The sequence below is a fragment of the Cuculus canorus genome, chromosome 7, assembly GCF_017976375.1.
Source record: "Cuculus canorus isolate bCucCan1 chromosome 7, bCucCan1.pri, whole genome shotgun sequence".
In the NCBI taxonomy this organism is placed as follows: domain Eukaryota; kingdom Metazoa; phylum Chordata; class Aves; order Cuculiformes; family Cuculidae; genus Cuculus; species Cuculus canorus.
In genome coordinates, this window is record NC_071407.1 from 4,746,568 (window position 1) to 4,761,879 (window position 15,312).

The window sequence follows — 15,312 nt, forward strand, 5'->3', positions numbered from 1 at the left end:
ACAATGATGTGATATAACAGACTCCTGAGCAATAAGAATACATGGAACATTATGGAGATTAGCACTTTAGTAGTGATGAAAGCCTCAGAAATGGAATTCATAACCTGCTGTTTCTTACCTGATCAAGAATTCTGCCCATTCTTTCAAACAGGACTTTCAAGAAGTGTCCTTCAAAAAATGGTGCTTCTAAATTGCACTTTTCTAAGGATCTGGGAGATCCAGGCCACTCCCACCGTAAGCAGATGACACAATAATCCCGGAACTAGAAAAAAGTAGAAAAAAGTAGGAAAACAGACTCAAACCTCAATGGAAACCATTCAATTTCCTTTCAGTAGTCCATACACCTTTAAAACACAGTCTGTAGCTAAATAATAAATCTAAGCTTAAAAAGAACAATCATTTTAAAGCAAACACTATCAGTTTCTATGCACACATCTCATTTTCTTCCTTTCATGCTATTACAGCAGTTACAAAAACGAGTGGAGAACAGAGCTCCCAAAACAATACACATCCTGGTCTTTGTGGCCCTCCTCTGGACTGTTGGTAAAGGTCCAGAGGAGGCCGCGAAGATGATCTGAGGACTGGAACACCTCTGCTATGAGGACAGGCTGAGAAGGTTGGCTTTGTTCAGCCTGGAGAAAAGAAGGCTCCAGGGAGACCTTAGAGCAGCTTTCCAGTACCTGAAACGGGCCCAAAAGAAAGCTGTGGAGGGACTTTTTACAAGGGCATGGAGTGACAGAACAACGGGAAATGGCTTTAAATTGGAAGGGTGGAGATTGAGATTAGACGTTAGGAAGAAACCGTTCATGATGAGGGCCCAGTTGCCCAGAGCAGTGGTGGCTGCCCCATCCCTGGAGGTGTTCAAGGCCAGTCTGGATGGAGCTTGGAGCCCCTGATCCAGTGGGAGGTGTCCTTGCCCATGGCAGGGGGTTGGAATTAGATGGGCTTTAAGTTCCCTTCCAACCCAAACCATTCTATGATTCCTCTAACACAGGAATCACTGTCATAACACATTCTTGTCATCAGTACGTTACCACACGTACACTGTACGACGTGTAGCTTATCTTACAATCCAATCTATAACCATGCTCCCCAATTCCCAGGGCAGGAACGGCATGTGTACATGCAGGAGATACAAATGAAAAGTACTGCAGGGGTTCCTCTTCCCCCTCTTTGTTTCCTATCACCCCTTCTCAACCTCTGATTTGCTGTGGGCTGCCTGATGTCTCACTTTCAAGGAACTGTACCTTGAAATAGCATAGGTTATAGCAACGAAAATAAGGAACACGGGAATAAACAGTAGCAAAATAGAGACAAGACAGATTCAGGCACTCTTCACCGCATGTATCTTACCTACTTGTGCAGGCTTGCAGGAATAGAAATATGGAAGCAGAACAGCTATTGGGATGTAATAACAGCAAGAGGAAGGGCTATTCTTAGGGGGAAGATATTTTAACAGTAGCCATATCATTGCCAGGAAGTGACAGGAACCAATTCTGCTCTCTAATAACTCCCAGAATACTCTTTTTCCCAAGGCATGAAAGAAATACAAAGATGATATGTGTTTTCTGGCATCCAAGAACAGAACATAGGGGAATTTTACATCAAGCTTTGTTCCCTTATTCTCTTGTTTTCTATTCCCTTTCTTTTCAGGAGGTACTACAGATAAAACAACATAACAAACATAAATCCAAGCTTCCCACCTTGAGTTGCTGATGTTATAATTCAGAGGTTATGGAATGTTTTAAGCACCTACTAAATACAGCTCTCTCAGGTACTCTACTGCTGTGCATAAATTTTTCTATCCTAGACGATTCACAGGGCTTCAATAAGAAAGCTGTAATTAAACAGAGATTGTCCTCTGACCAAGGCAACTTTAGATTAGATTTATAAAAATGAAACCCGAATCTATTTCAGAATGGTAAGTCATAAACCCTTCCCTACCTACCAAAACTCCCAACTTCAAACCTGAACGCCTTAGGGCTGCGCATTCCCTGCGATAAGCCTTTATTTTTAAAACCCCAGATTGCATAACTCCTATGCAGCATTTTAATTTCCCTTTAGTCCTTTCAAACAGCTTGGCAGGCAATTCTCCAAGAGAATGCAGATAAATGCAAAGCAAATTAACAATCTATCTGCAGTTCAGATTTTCGCTCTGTGTATTTATTATATGAATATTAATGCATTTCATGTCATCCATTATTCCCACTAGGGTAATACGAGGTGGATTCACCGACAAAAGGTCTCCAAAGGTAAGTTTTCATTAGAAAATATAAATTGAATTTTCACATCTTCCATTACCAAAAATGCACTTAGCAGCACTATTTATAGAACCACTCGTACGTTCTCATAAGCATTTCAAATTCTCAAGGACTGAGGAGGAGGACGATGACTTACTTGTCTGTGGGCATCTCTGAGGTAAGTATCGTAACCTGAACCCTCCACGTGGTATGACGACTTAGCTTCATCGGGTACAAGGCAGAGAAAACTAAAGAGAAAACAAGTACACAGCTGAATATCTATAATCCACGGAGCACCAGATCAAAGCTTTCTCATCATCAGTTACAGCATACACAGCACTGAATCCTCTGGCCAATTAATCCACAGATTCTACCATAAAGTGATGTGAAGAGCACAGAATACAAAATGTATTTAAACACATCTATTGTAACTGCTCTTTGCAATAACGAGATCCATACTTCAGAAGTTTTATATCTAGCAGAAGAGGTAATGAATTCTGAGAATTAACAGACAGAATGGAGATGTAAATGAATATTCATAATCAGGTCAAGTATTTGCTAAAGGTCAGGCTCCATCTTATTACAGCATATGGAAAACTTACCGGGGAATAAATGAGCCATAAGAGGAGAATTACGGTTAAAAGTCAGTTTTATTTACCATAGTTTTGTTTTCATAGAAAACGAACCTCTGAGAACATACAAGAATATCTGCATATAAATTTGCCAGTTACAAATATCATTGCCTTTGGCAGGTATGTAGTGCAAATACTGCATGTCCTCATTACTTCACCAATAACTGACATAAAAGGCATCAGGAAATTCTGAATCTTATTACAGAATCACAGAATGGTTTTTGGAAAAGACCTTGAAAAGCATCAAGTCCAACCATCAATGCAAGTCCACCACTAGACCTTGCCCTCAATTATGAGGGAAAGATATTAGAGGACAACCGTCTTTAAAAAATAAATATAACCCCCCTAAAATTTCTGGACAGCAAAATAAAATGCGATCTTTGGACACCATTTCCAAATTTCAGCTTTCTCCACACCCCAAGGAGGTTGGAAGCACCTGTAAGATTTATCTGCAGCAATACATAGTAGCTGACTTTTCGTATGGAGTTCATCTGATCTTAAAAAAACACAAAAAAGCATTTTTATTCACTGATGGAGATTACAAGAGGTAAATTAAGGAGAGCATTCTTTGTGTCTTTGCTCCAAACCATGTCCACTATAAACAGCAGCGCCAGGGGAAAGAAGGCAAGAAGCAACGGTGCTGTTCTATGCTGACTGCCCTCGGCTGTTTGCTTCCTTTGGTGAGCACCTTTGATTATTTCTGGGTAAGAAGACAAGTCAGTGTTGAAATATCAGTGCTGCTTTGCTGCCGCCTGTTAACAGAGCAAACAGCACTTGTCCTAACACCAGCTGCTAAGAGAATTACCATCACTAAGTTGCTTAGAGCAGAGCCTGTCCTCTTTGGGATATCCAATTTGCAGCAGGTCTATCAGGCACAAAGGTTTGTTACAGGTGACAGAGGTGCCCCTTGGTTTTCAGGGAACAGCAGGTTAGCTCTATCATAGCAATTATTTACTTTTATACACGCATTTAAGGAACTTTAGCAAGTTTGAGGGCTTTATCCCCCCAAAATGTTTACGGCAAGACTCCCCAGTCTTCTCCAGAAGGGTCAAGTCCTGAATAGCAGTTTAAGTATAGCAAATATTTTTGAGAAAATGAAGTTTTATAATCAAGGAGGCTTTCATAATGAATTTTTGAGCATACAACTAGACCATTAGCTGTAAAGTTCCTGTATTTTTCTCATCTATGATGAATAATTTTTACTTATTGTAAGCTCTAATCTTCCAGGAGTAGCTTTCTGATAAAATACCACATAATCTCCTCCTGTGGAGTCATTTTACCAGCTGGCACAGAACATCCATTACAGAGAATATTCAGCTTGCACAGTGTGTGCAGACACCCACACAGGCAGAGATTTCTTTAAGTGTTTGTTTCAACTTACCTATTTACAATTTTATGAACTTCAGTCTTCCCATCATTTTTTGGATGTTCTGGACTGACAGGTGGAGAAGCACTGAGCCACTCTTGAGTTGACAAGGTGTTATCTGGAGACATATCAGTAAATAACGGATCTTCCTCTAGGTCTCTGTGAGATTATATTAGACAAAAATATAATCATTCACAGGATGTTATGGAAGGCAGGAAACCCTCTGGCTCAAAAAGTGTGCTTTCTATTTTTCTTCTCTGAACAACGAGGATGCTTTCCAGACCCCTATCATATTCACATCTTTTTACCTAACTAATATAGAATCACAGGATGGGTTGGAAGGGATCTCCAAGCCCATCCAAGTTCCAGCCCCCTGCCATAGGCAGGGACACCTCCCACTAGATCAGGTTGCTCCCAGCCCCATCCAACCTGGCCTTGAACACTTCCAGGGATGGGGCAGCCACCACTTCCCTGGGCAACCTGGGCCAGGGCCTCATCACTCTCATCGTGAAGAATTTCTTCCTAATGTCTAATCTAAACCTTCCCTCTTACAACTTAAAGCCATTTCCCATTGTCCTATCACTACATGACCATCTAAAAAGTCCATCTTCAGCTTTCTTTTAGGCCCCTTCCAGGTACTGAAGGCCTCTATGAGGTCAGATAACTTCATTTTACCTAATTTATACAGCAATACTAAAACACACAGAAATTCATATACAGAAATACTAACCTTTATAAATACCCAACAAACTTTGTTTTGAAGAAAAACTATAACTCTTTGATCTCAATAACAGAGTAGACATTTTGACTGGTAGAAAAGTGTCACCTCATTAATCACTTGAACTCTTTAGCCACACTTTTTACATTAAAAACTTATAGTCCAGGAGATCATTAGACTATTTTAGATGACTCTCAAATATCTAAATTAAGATACATAACATAAGTGGTGTGACTATTCCTTATGACTCCCACTGAAAAAAAAATGGAGTTACACGAGTTATGTTTTCCAGTGAAAAAAGAATTCAAGAACATAAATGTAAGCAAGACACCCAAGTGACGGACTTCAAAGATAATCTCACTAAAACCAATACAAATAGGCATAGACTTAAGTTAGGTAGGTGCTAAGTAAATGGATTCAGGAAGAACTTTGAGTGCCTGTTACTCAGGAAAGAGGCTTTTGATAATTTTGGCTTTTCTGTTACTGTTTTAAGAATGTCCATAAGCTGCTGATACAATAATTTCAGCATCACCTTACAAATACAGAGTAAAACACAGAGCACTCACAGTGCCATCTATGCTCTCTTTTCTCTCAATTATTGAAAAAGAATCCTGTTTTGTTCGAAAATAAGGATCCACATTAGCTGTTATGAACGCTTTCCTTAGTAAAGAAACTTACACCGCTCCTGCGATCTGTCCATTCTCTACCACATCTTTATCTTCTTGACAGAAAGGCTTGTATTCTATGTAGTTTCTTTCTTCTAAATTTCTCAGAACCAAATTATAAAGAATGTGCTCATTGGGTTTTTGCAAAAGGTGCTCAAACATTCGTAAAGTCATTATGCTGATCTGCAACACAAAAAGTACAAATTCAATAAAAAGATGCACTGCTGCCTTATGCTTTTTGCCTGATTTGTGGTTTGCACATCCTAGAACACTGCAATTACTTATCTACGTTATGGAAGGAAGTAAAAATTCTACAAAAAAACGAGGAAATTGTTATGCTGAATGTGATATAAACATGGATGACGACTTCATATGCATTTGAAAAAATCAATATATGGATGCACTTTTTTCCCAGTAAAACAAGCACTGTTCTAACATCTGCCAAAATAATAAAAAGAACACCCAGAGAACTTAGCTTTCCGTATTACTATCAGATTTCTGATGGAAGATGGCTATCATTGTGCAGGTGAGACACCAAACAGGACTGAAAATTAGTAGTGAATACTCAGAATAAAACAAATACTGGGATATTGTGACTAGAATGATAGCCTAGAGATGACTACCAGGACATCAAGATGCTGGAGGGTGTCCAGAGAAGGGCAACGACGCTGGTGAAGAGTTTAGAGCGCAAACCTTATGAGGAGCAGCTGAGAGAACTGGGGTTGTTTAATCTGGAGAAAAGGAGACTGAGTGATAAGAGGCCTTATCACTCTCTACAACTACCTAAAAGGATCTGTGGCGAGGTGGGGATTGGTCCCTTGCACCTGGTAGCCAGTGACAGGACAAGAGGAAATGGCCTCAAGATGTACCAGGGGAGATTTAGGTTGGATATTAAGAGGAATTTCTTTACTGAAGGTGTTGTCAAGCATTGGTACAGGCTGCCCAGGGAGGTGATTGGGTCACCATCCTCAGAGGCATTTAGAAGACAAGTAGATGTCAATACTTGGGGACATGGTCTGGTGGCAAACTTAGCAAGGCTGGATTCATGCTTGGACTTGATGATCTCAAAGGTCTTTTCCAACCAAAACCATCCTATGATTCTATGATTTTTACACACAGATATTATGTAGGCTTTTGAAAGGAGGCGGACTTTAATACAGAGTCAGTTTTTAAAGACAGCTTTAGAGTGCTTAGCTTTGCAAAGATCAACTAATTTATGCAGGTAACTGATTTTGAGGGGGTGAGCAGACAAGTACGCTGAAGTTTCAGGCAAGCTTGGGTTTTATTTAAAAAAAGTAGAGGGTGCAGGTTGTTTCACGGAAAAAAAGAAACAAGCAGCACCTGAGGACAGATTTTACTGAAGACACTTACTTTAACAGTGTTCATTCTATGTAAAACACTTGAAGTTACTACAGCATCTTTCAATTTGCATTGTGTATGTCCTCAGACCACACTTCATAGATAAAATAGTAAGTTTTTAACTATACCCTCTGTGACAGAAGTGACAAAACATGGAGAATCATAGAATCGTTTGGTTGGAAAAGACCTTTGAGATCACAGAGTCCCACCATCCCTGTTCACTACTAAATCATATCCCTGAGAATAACAGCGATGCAATATATAACAAAGCTTAAATCAAAACGCAATTACAAAACATGATTCTGCCCTATCTTACAGATGAGCAAGCCCTAGCAGATGTGCATAGGGGGCAAGCAAATTTAGCAAAGCATCTTTATTAGTGGGAAAAATGTTTTAGCCGGACAAAACAGCTTGACTTTCATTTTCAAAAGGAAAGTGTAAGGCTAGCAGTCAGAACTCTTCCTTGGCAAAAAGATTAAGTGAAACAAATATGAAGAAAAGACCTCATGATGGCATTTTTACAGACTCTATGCAAGACAGAACTGGCCAGCAGACATTATTATATCATTCTCACCTCGTCAGAAATATGATCACAGTGTTCAATTAATCTGTGTCGCAATGGATGCTTATTGATGTCTGTCAAAGTTTCTGGCTCTCTGTGTTCTCCCAGTATAAAATAAACTACTTCCTGCAGCAGGACATCTGAAGTCACTTGACGAACAATGCGATGCAACAGCGCAGTTGATGTGAGGATTCCAATCTCTGAACTGAAGAAAAAATTCTATGTCAGATATAGATGTAGGGGATTTCAGCCGAAAAAACCAGCTTGATTCAGATTCTGTTCTGCTGTGCTTTGTAGGATGCTACTCACGTTTGCATCAGCTGAGGTTCCATAACATCAATGAAAAACTGCTCCCGCACAGCTTTTGCCATAGCAACAGCAGCAGTCTGAAACAGAAGTAGAAAATGGTACGTCTCAAACTCAAAAGCTAAGAAACAACTGGAACTGCTTATTCATTGAATGGATTTATATCATCCATAAGCATTTCAAACCTTTTGCGCTTCTTTGATGAGTTGATCACAGTAGTCAAACCATGAAAGAAATGAAATCAATGCTCTTTTCCCTGGAAAAGCAGATGCATCTTCTTTGTGGCTATAGGAATCCAAACTAGAGAACACAGGAAATTATATTTATTCAGTCTACAATTGAAGAATTTTAGACTTTATTCTTATTGAACTTAACAAAATCATTTAAGATCTACAATAGCTTTTCTGCTGGTTTCTACTCATCTGGCAGTGCTCTCATTACACAGTTATGCAGTGGAACACTAAATAGTCCCACGGACGTACAGCAGAAGAACTCTGCTGGGTATTTCTTGACTTAGAAGGCAAAACTTATCACCTGGTCTGTTTTCCCAGGAAACAGAAACCACAGGAACTGCACCTGTAATTTCTGTAGTTAGAGAAGCATAAAATGAAGGCAACCACTCTTCTCTACTCTGTAAGCAACCTCGAAGTCCACCAAAACCACACAACGCACACCTGAACTAGACCGTATACTTCAGAAAAAAAAAACAATGTATCTCGATTTAAATGCTCAATGTTCTATGGAGCAACAAATTCACCATTTTATTTGGTAAAGCAGTCCAGGGATTATTTATCCCATTATTCAAAGCTGTTTTTACCCTTCTAACTTCCAAGTCCAGCTCCTAGAAATTGTGGTGGGTATTTTGCACACACCTACGTTTCGCCTCAGTACTAACAGATCATGAACAACTCATAAAAATGAGGACAGAGCAGGGAAAAGAAGTGTTTCGAGGATCTAACAAGCAAGCAGTTAGGATAACAGGTACGTGTCTTTCACTTAGTGCTGGTAAGTTATGCAGTTACTCTTTCCTTCTTCTTCTTTAGGGTAAAAATTCAGCAACAGTAGCCTGTTATCAAATGTACCTTTTCTGCCTCCTGCAGCAGCTTACAGTGAAAAGTTTATGTTCCTAAATTCTTAACATTTGCACAAGAAAATAACTGGTACCTGATACTGCAGCTACACCACCACAATTCAGTGGAAAAACCTGCACCCCAACAGGAATCTCTGCAAAGGACTGGCAGCCAAACTCGGCCCCGTGTTGGAAATCACACATATACGCGATGCCTGAAGTCACGCTGCTGTGCTGGGATCTCGCCTCTGCGCTTGGGACTTCAGTGGGGGGGGTGGTGAGTATTTTATACAACTTATCTACCTACAGGAAATCAGTTTCGGGGAAGGGCACAAAGTCACGTTAGGTATTAAGTACAAAAATAAAAGTCTTACCCCCAGTTAATTGCCTCCACTGTTTCAATGTCTAAGGGATCCAGGGACTGAGGCAGGGCTTTGTAGAGGGTGGCCAGCCTGTCTGTCAACAATTCACATAAACAAGTGCTTTGAGTGAGGCACTTGGCAGCTGCTGGTTCTGGCAAACTCACCAGAAGCATAAGGCCTTCACAGGCCTTCACCGCTATCCGGCCGTCCTGGCAGAAGGGCATGGAAGAATTAATTAGAGGGTGAAAACACTTGAAAACAAGAAGCAAATATCTCCCAAATAAAAACCTCTCCATTCCACCACAGTGAGTGAATGCCTTTCTTTTTGTTACCTTTTCAGTCATCAAAACTGAATTCTAGTGAATTTGAGTGGCACAATATAAAGACTCTCACTTGAATCCATGTCAAATACTAAGAACTCAACTGCAGCCTTCAGGTTGACAGAACTGCTGCTGTAGGGCAGCTTCAGACGAAGATATTGGAGAATGTAAACAAACTATCGCTTAATAACGAGGCACAAGGGTAATTCAGTTTTCTGCTCTCAACACTGCTGAGCAATTACAGGCTTGCCCAACCCTCTTCTACGTTTTCTGAAAGACTGAGTAAGAAACTGAGGATGGAGCTGGGTAAGACATACAGCAGTTGTTCCTAAAAGAAATCAAATGCTGAGAGATAACCCTGGGCCTTTATAGAAAGAATGGGTTTGGTTAAGTAAGTACAACTGAAAGTAGTTTTCAAAATACTCTCTATGCTATGTTTAACCTAATTATTATCTTACCTAGCTTGTCTGTGAAACATACAGTATTCTACCGAAAATGCTCAAAACCCACTTATGTTACTACTAACAAACATAATTTTCAAAAATAGGATTTTTACCTCAATCTGAATTGGCAAAGAAAATTGCCACTGTACTAAAGCAATCTGCAAAGCAAACCTCATTTTACCTTTTCTAGCTAAAATACAGTGTGTACACCCATGTACATTTGCTCCCTCTGCCCACTTCACACAGCGTCCAAACTACTTCAGTTAATCACATTAAAGAGAGCTAGAAAAAAAACCAACTCACCGGACTTTTAGTGAGGTTTAGGAGAGAATTCACTAAATTATAGTCTTGATTTGGACAAACAGAGGAGGACTCGGGTGATGACGTGACATTTAGTTCATCTAGACTAAAAGAGAGATCATCTGTCTGTTGCAGGAGGTCATCCTCCTTCTCCATTTGCTCCACCGCAGCAGCACTAGGCATTTCCTCTGGCTGAACAGGCTGTCCTGTATCTGTTTTCAAAGAGTCTTGGCTTTTTAGCATGTCTTCTGTGATTACACCCGCTGATCCTTTGGAAGCCATTGCTTTTAACTTGCTCTGTAAAGGAAAGCATTTTGTTGGAATTCCACAGTTGAAATTACTGTTCATCCTGAAGCAGAAATTTACTACAAACAAATTTTTTACATCTGTGTTTGAAGTGGTTCCCTACAAGGCTGGACACGGCAACCATGTACAACGTCATGGGTTTGGGGAGCACAGGAGTTTTTAAACCTAACGCATTTTTTAATCTGCTTCAATTTCTCTTAAGCCCTGCACCATTCTGGCTCAAGGCTGAATATGCCACTTACAAAGAGATAGCATTTTTTTCTCTCCATCACTGATAGCGCATATTTGCTCGATTTGCCCATTATTTTATAGAAGTTTTTCATTTTGAGTGCAACTTTGGACCTTAGTGCACAATATAAAGCATCCCTTCCTAGGTCAAATTCATCTAATGACTGAAACACTATTTCCAGTTGGAAATTAAACTACCGTTATCATAAAATCACAGAATTGTTTAGATGGAAAAGATCTTTAATATCGAGTCCAACCGTATCTGTCCACTACTAAACCAGATCCCCAAATACCTCATCTACCTGTCTTTCAAAGACCTGCAGTAACGTGGACTCAACCACTTCCCTGGGCAGCCTCTGCCAGTGCTCGAGAATCCTCTCGGTGAATACATTTTTCCTGGTGTGTAATCTGAACCTCTTCTGGTAGAGCTTAAGGCCATTCCATCTCGTCACCTGTCACCTGGGACAAGGGATCGATGCCCACCTTGCTACAACCACCTCCTTTCACGTAGTTGCAGACAGTGTTAAGGTCTCTCCCTCCCCTCTCAACCTCCTTTTCTTCAGGCTGAACAACCCCAGTTCCCTCAGCCGCCTCTCCTAAGGCCTGTCCTCCAGCCCCTTCACCAGCAGAATTAAACTAATTCTAAACTTCCGGAGATTTTATCTTCAACAGGAAAGGGAGAAAATGTCTCTTATGACAACACAGTACTCTCAAGTTGTGTTTCTCATGAAGAAAAAGTTCAGCAGACTGAATGGACGGAGGACACGAGAAGTTAACTCCGGGCAGTGAATGCTATAACAGATCACAGAGAACCTTCTCAGAAACATCTCTACTGCAACCCACCTCTCTCTTCCCATAAATCTGTCTCCAGCACATAAAATGACATTTAAATCTGTGCTCTGTAACTAAAAAGAAACAGCAAGGCAAGAATTCATTGTTCTTCCAGCACAAGCACAGGTGAATAATACTTTATTAGAACCATAAATTAGACTTCTGCACAAGACATTTCTTCAAGTGAGTATGGTTGTGAGATTATAAATCCGAAGGGTTTCCCTCCTCCGCGATAACGTCAAAATTATTACAAATATCTCTCAAGCATTAATAATTGAAAAGCATAACCATTTGTGGTTAATGGTGTTTAGTAAAGCCAAACCAGCAAGGAGAGACTGCACGACCGTCTCAGGCAGCAAACCGGAGCTGCTGTGAATGTCGACTTGATGGATGTGCACTCTTTGTGGAGAATTTGTACTGCATGTTGTGATTCACTCATATAACCAGGTCCCTGGAGAGGCAACCGGTGGTAAAAGCAGCATACCACACACTATAAAATAAGTCTGATTTCTGACTACAGTAGAAAAATTACTCCTTGAACATGTCTTTTTTACAGTGTGAAATGCATAAGCAACCAAAATGTGTTTCATAGAATCACAGAATGCTTTGGGTTGGGAGGGACCTTAAAGCCCATCCAGTTCCAACCCCCCTGCCATGGGCAGGGACACCTCCCACTGGATCAGGCTGCTCAAGGTCCCATCCGGCCTGGCCTTGAACACCTCCAGGGATGGGGCAGCCACAACTTCCTGGGCAGCCTGGGCCAGTGCCTCACCACCCTCACTGTGAAGAATTTCTTCCTAATGCCTAGTCTAAGTCTGCCCCCTTCCAATTTAAAGCCATTCCCCCTCGTCCCGTCACTCCATGTCCTTGTCAGAAGTCCCTCCCCAGCTTTTTTGTAGGCTCCCTTCAGGTACTGGAAGCTGCTCTAAGGCCTTCCTAGAGCCTTCTCTTCTCCAGGCTGAACAACCCCAACTCTCTCATCCTGTCCTTATAGCAGACCAGCCCTCTGGTCATCTTTGTAGCCGTCCTCTGGACCTGTTCCAACAGCTCCAAAATCTTCTTATGTTGTTGATTCCACAACTGGACACAGGACTCCAGGTGGGGTCTCACAGGAGAGGAGTAGAGGGGCAGAATCATTCCCTCAACATGATGGCCACGCTTCTTTTGATGCGGCCCAGGATACTGTTGGCCTATTACCCCATGCCTGGACTCTTCTGAAGTCTTTTGAAAGGCCACGGTTTATTTAGCTGAGACATGGATGAGAAGACCTAACATATATACATGTACGAATGCCTCTAGAATCTGTCCACAGCTCATTACTCATACACTGGGCAGGTGACACAAAGCAAATCTGCACATCGAACAACACACAGGCAGAGGTTTTGCATGTGTTTAAGCTTCCATCCTCTAATCATGCAAATGCTGCAGCTTAGCCGCTCACCTGCCTCCTGCAAAGATGTAAAACAGGATCTTGAATGACCTAATAGAAAAGGTTACATAAAACATATATTCAACGCTTCCTAGACAACTCCTAACTGAATTCAGCATCAATGGAGAGCAGACAACGTAAAAATACATTTGTATATTTTCATGATATATGAGACGTTCACAATCTGCAGTTGAAAGAAAGAAATTGAAACAGAGAATCGTGTCCCTCTGCATGGAACAACTCAGTTCCAAGGAGTATCTTGCATAAGATGAGAGGAGATGAGGCAACTGAAGAATAAACAAAGAAGTAAAAATACGAGGTAACAAGTTTAGCATAAAATAATGACTCAGAGGTGATCGGACAAACATTCCTACGTGTGCTTCTCCCCTCTACACAAGAGCAAGGAAATCTCAGTTCAAACAAAAGAATAAATTAACGCCAAAATAAAGCTAGCATAGATTTTAAAGGTTCAAGAAAGTAGAATGCAGTTCTTATTTCTACAACAAAATTCACTTGCTCAAGAGATACAGTTATTCCATACAGCCTTATGGATAAGCAATATAGGGAAAAGATTTAGCAAAACATCAACAGCATTCTATCAACAAACTATCTGATATGGAATCATACGGAGGAAATCCTGGGTTTGTACATACTGTTTTTTATGCTCATAAAATAAAGCAGAAAGTGATCAGGAAAAGTCAAAGGAGGAAATGAAACCAACAGATATGAACAGTTTCAGAAAGATGTATCTGCATCTCATTTCATGTGTGCTGGAATCTCACTTCATGTGTGCTGGAGAGTCGAGAGAGAAATGTCGCACAGAAGTCTGTAAATCTACCCCTTCACAAATGTGAAGGTCAGAACCAGCTACCAAGTCACAAAACCAGCACCCCTAAGAGGCACAGATGTAAACAACCAGAATACTCCATCCTAATAAAGGACAATTCTGCATCGCAAACACCTTCCCTGGAAACAGCCCTCAGGAGTTATAAAGACACACGCTTTGGGCAATGACATTAGAATAATGTTGTGAAGGGAACAGGAGCTACAAGAAACGTTCCTCAGCTTGCCTGAACTCTATAGCCAGTACTGTGTGAAACTAGAAATCTCTGAAATTTGGATTTAGAAAATCTGGTTTTCTGTCTGACTTTTAGTATTGTAATCTTGCTGTTTTGGGGAAGAACACTGATGTCTCACAAAACACTCGACCTTCTTGCAACTAGGGTTCCCGGGTTTGATTTCAAGGGCATTGTTTGAGTACAAGAGTCATTCGGAGGGCTCTTATCAAACAATACAACTTACACAGATGACATTAAAAGTAATCCTAGTTTAGACTTCTACCATATTCTGCATGTAAAATAAATATATATATATATATATATATATATATATATCAGTTTGCTTCTGAGGGCGTCTAATGTTTTAACGCTTAACTTTTCCATTTCTACACTTTCTCCTGCTTGTACAACTGCAGTGGATACAACGGCAATCAGGGTGGTATTTAAGATATAAATGAACTCCACATGGATTCTTTACTACTGACTTCTAAGTGATACTCATTTACTCAGTGGAAACAACATATCTTTGCTGCTGTCACAGGCCTTGTTTGTGCTAAACTTGTAAAATATTCCGGGAGGACACTATATCGAGATCTTTTTTTTTTTTTTTTTTTTCTTTTAATGGATACTGTGTCACCATAAGAAACATTAAAGCGGGAACAGGAGGCATTTCTAAATGGACTTTTATAAATTTAACTTTTACATGATCTTTCTAAATGGGAACAGAAAGTCAGCCTAGAAACCCTTTCTCCTCCCACTCCAATTTCATCAATGCCACATGTTAAGTTTGAAGAGGGAGTAAAGATATTTGCCTTTCTAACAGACATAAAATAACATCACGTTGTAGATAGAGAGCTGGCACTGCAGCCAGACCATATGTGCCACCACCAAGCAGGGGCCCGATCGTGCAGAACACTTATCAACTTGCAAGGTTTCCATGCCCCTCACAATCTGTCCCTTAGTCTTTATTGGGCTGAAGACAAAACAAGACAAGAAAACCAAGGTCTTCCTCACACAGCGTTCTATGTTAAAATTCATATTCCTGCTCTAAAGGCACTTCCACTACAGAAGGAAAGGACCTCAGGCAGGTCTATTTGTGAGTCCCGAATGACATTCTA

At 40.6% G+C, this 15,312-nt stretch overlaps 1 protein-coding gene across 2 annotated transcripts in view; it reads right to left on the bottom strand.

Moving 5' to 3' along the window:
* The window catches only part of FHIP2A (FHF complex subunit HOOK interacting protein 2A), a 42,239-nt gene that overhangs the window by 11,432 nt on the left and 15,495 nt on the right, over positions 1-15,312 (bottom strand). Inside the window, exons 6-15 of one of the 2 annotated variants that reach the window (XM_054071616.1) lie at positions 13,149-13,187; positions 10,346-10,639; positions 9,292-9,488; positions 8,034-8,148; positions 7,852-7,928; positions 7,555-7,747; positions 5,635-5,804; positions 4,254-4,397; positions 2,398-2,488; positions 119-262 (exon numbers count right to left, since the gene is read on the bottom strand). In XM_054071616.1, coding sequence (XP_053927591.1) covers positions 119-262; positions 2,398-2,488; positions 4,254-4,397; positions 5,635-5,804; positions 7,555-7,747; positions 7,852-7,928; positions 8,034-8,148; positions 9,292-9,488; positions 10,346-10,639; positions 13,149-13,187 — 1,464 coding nt within the window. The remainder of the gene's footprint in view (positions 1-118; positions 263-2,397; positions 2,489-4,253; positions 4,398-5,634; positions 5,805-7,554; positions 7,748-7,851; positions 7,929-8,033; positions 8,149-9,291; positions 9,489-10,345; positions 10,640-13,148; positions 13,188-15,312) is intronic. The other variant, XM_054071617.1, reaches the window with a different exon arrangement.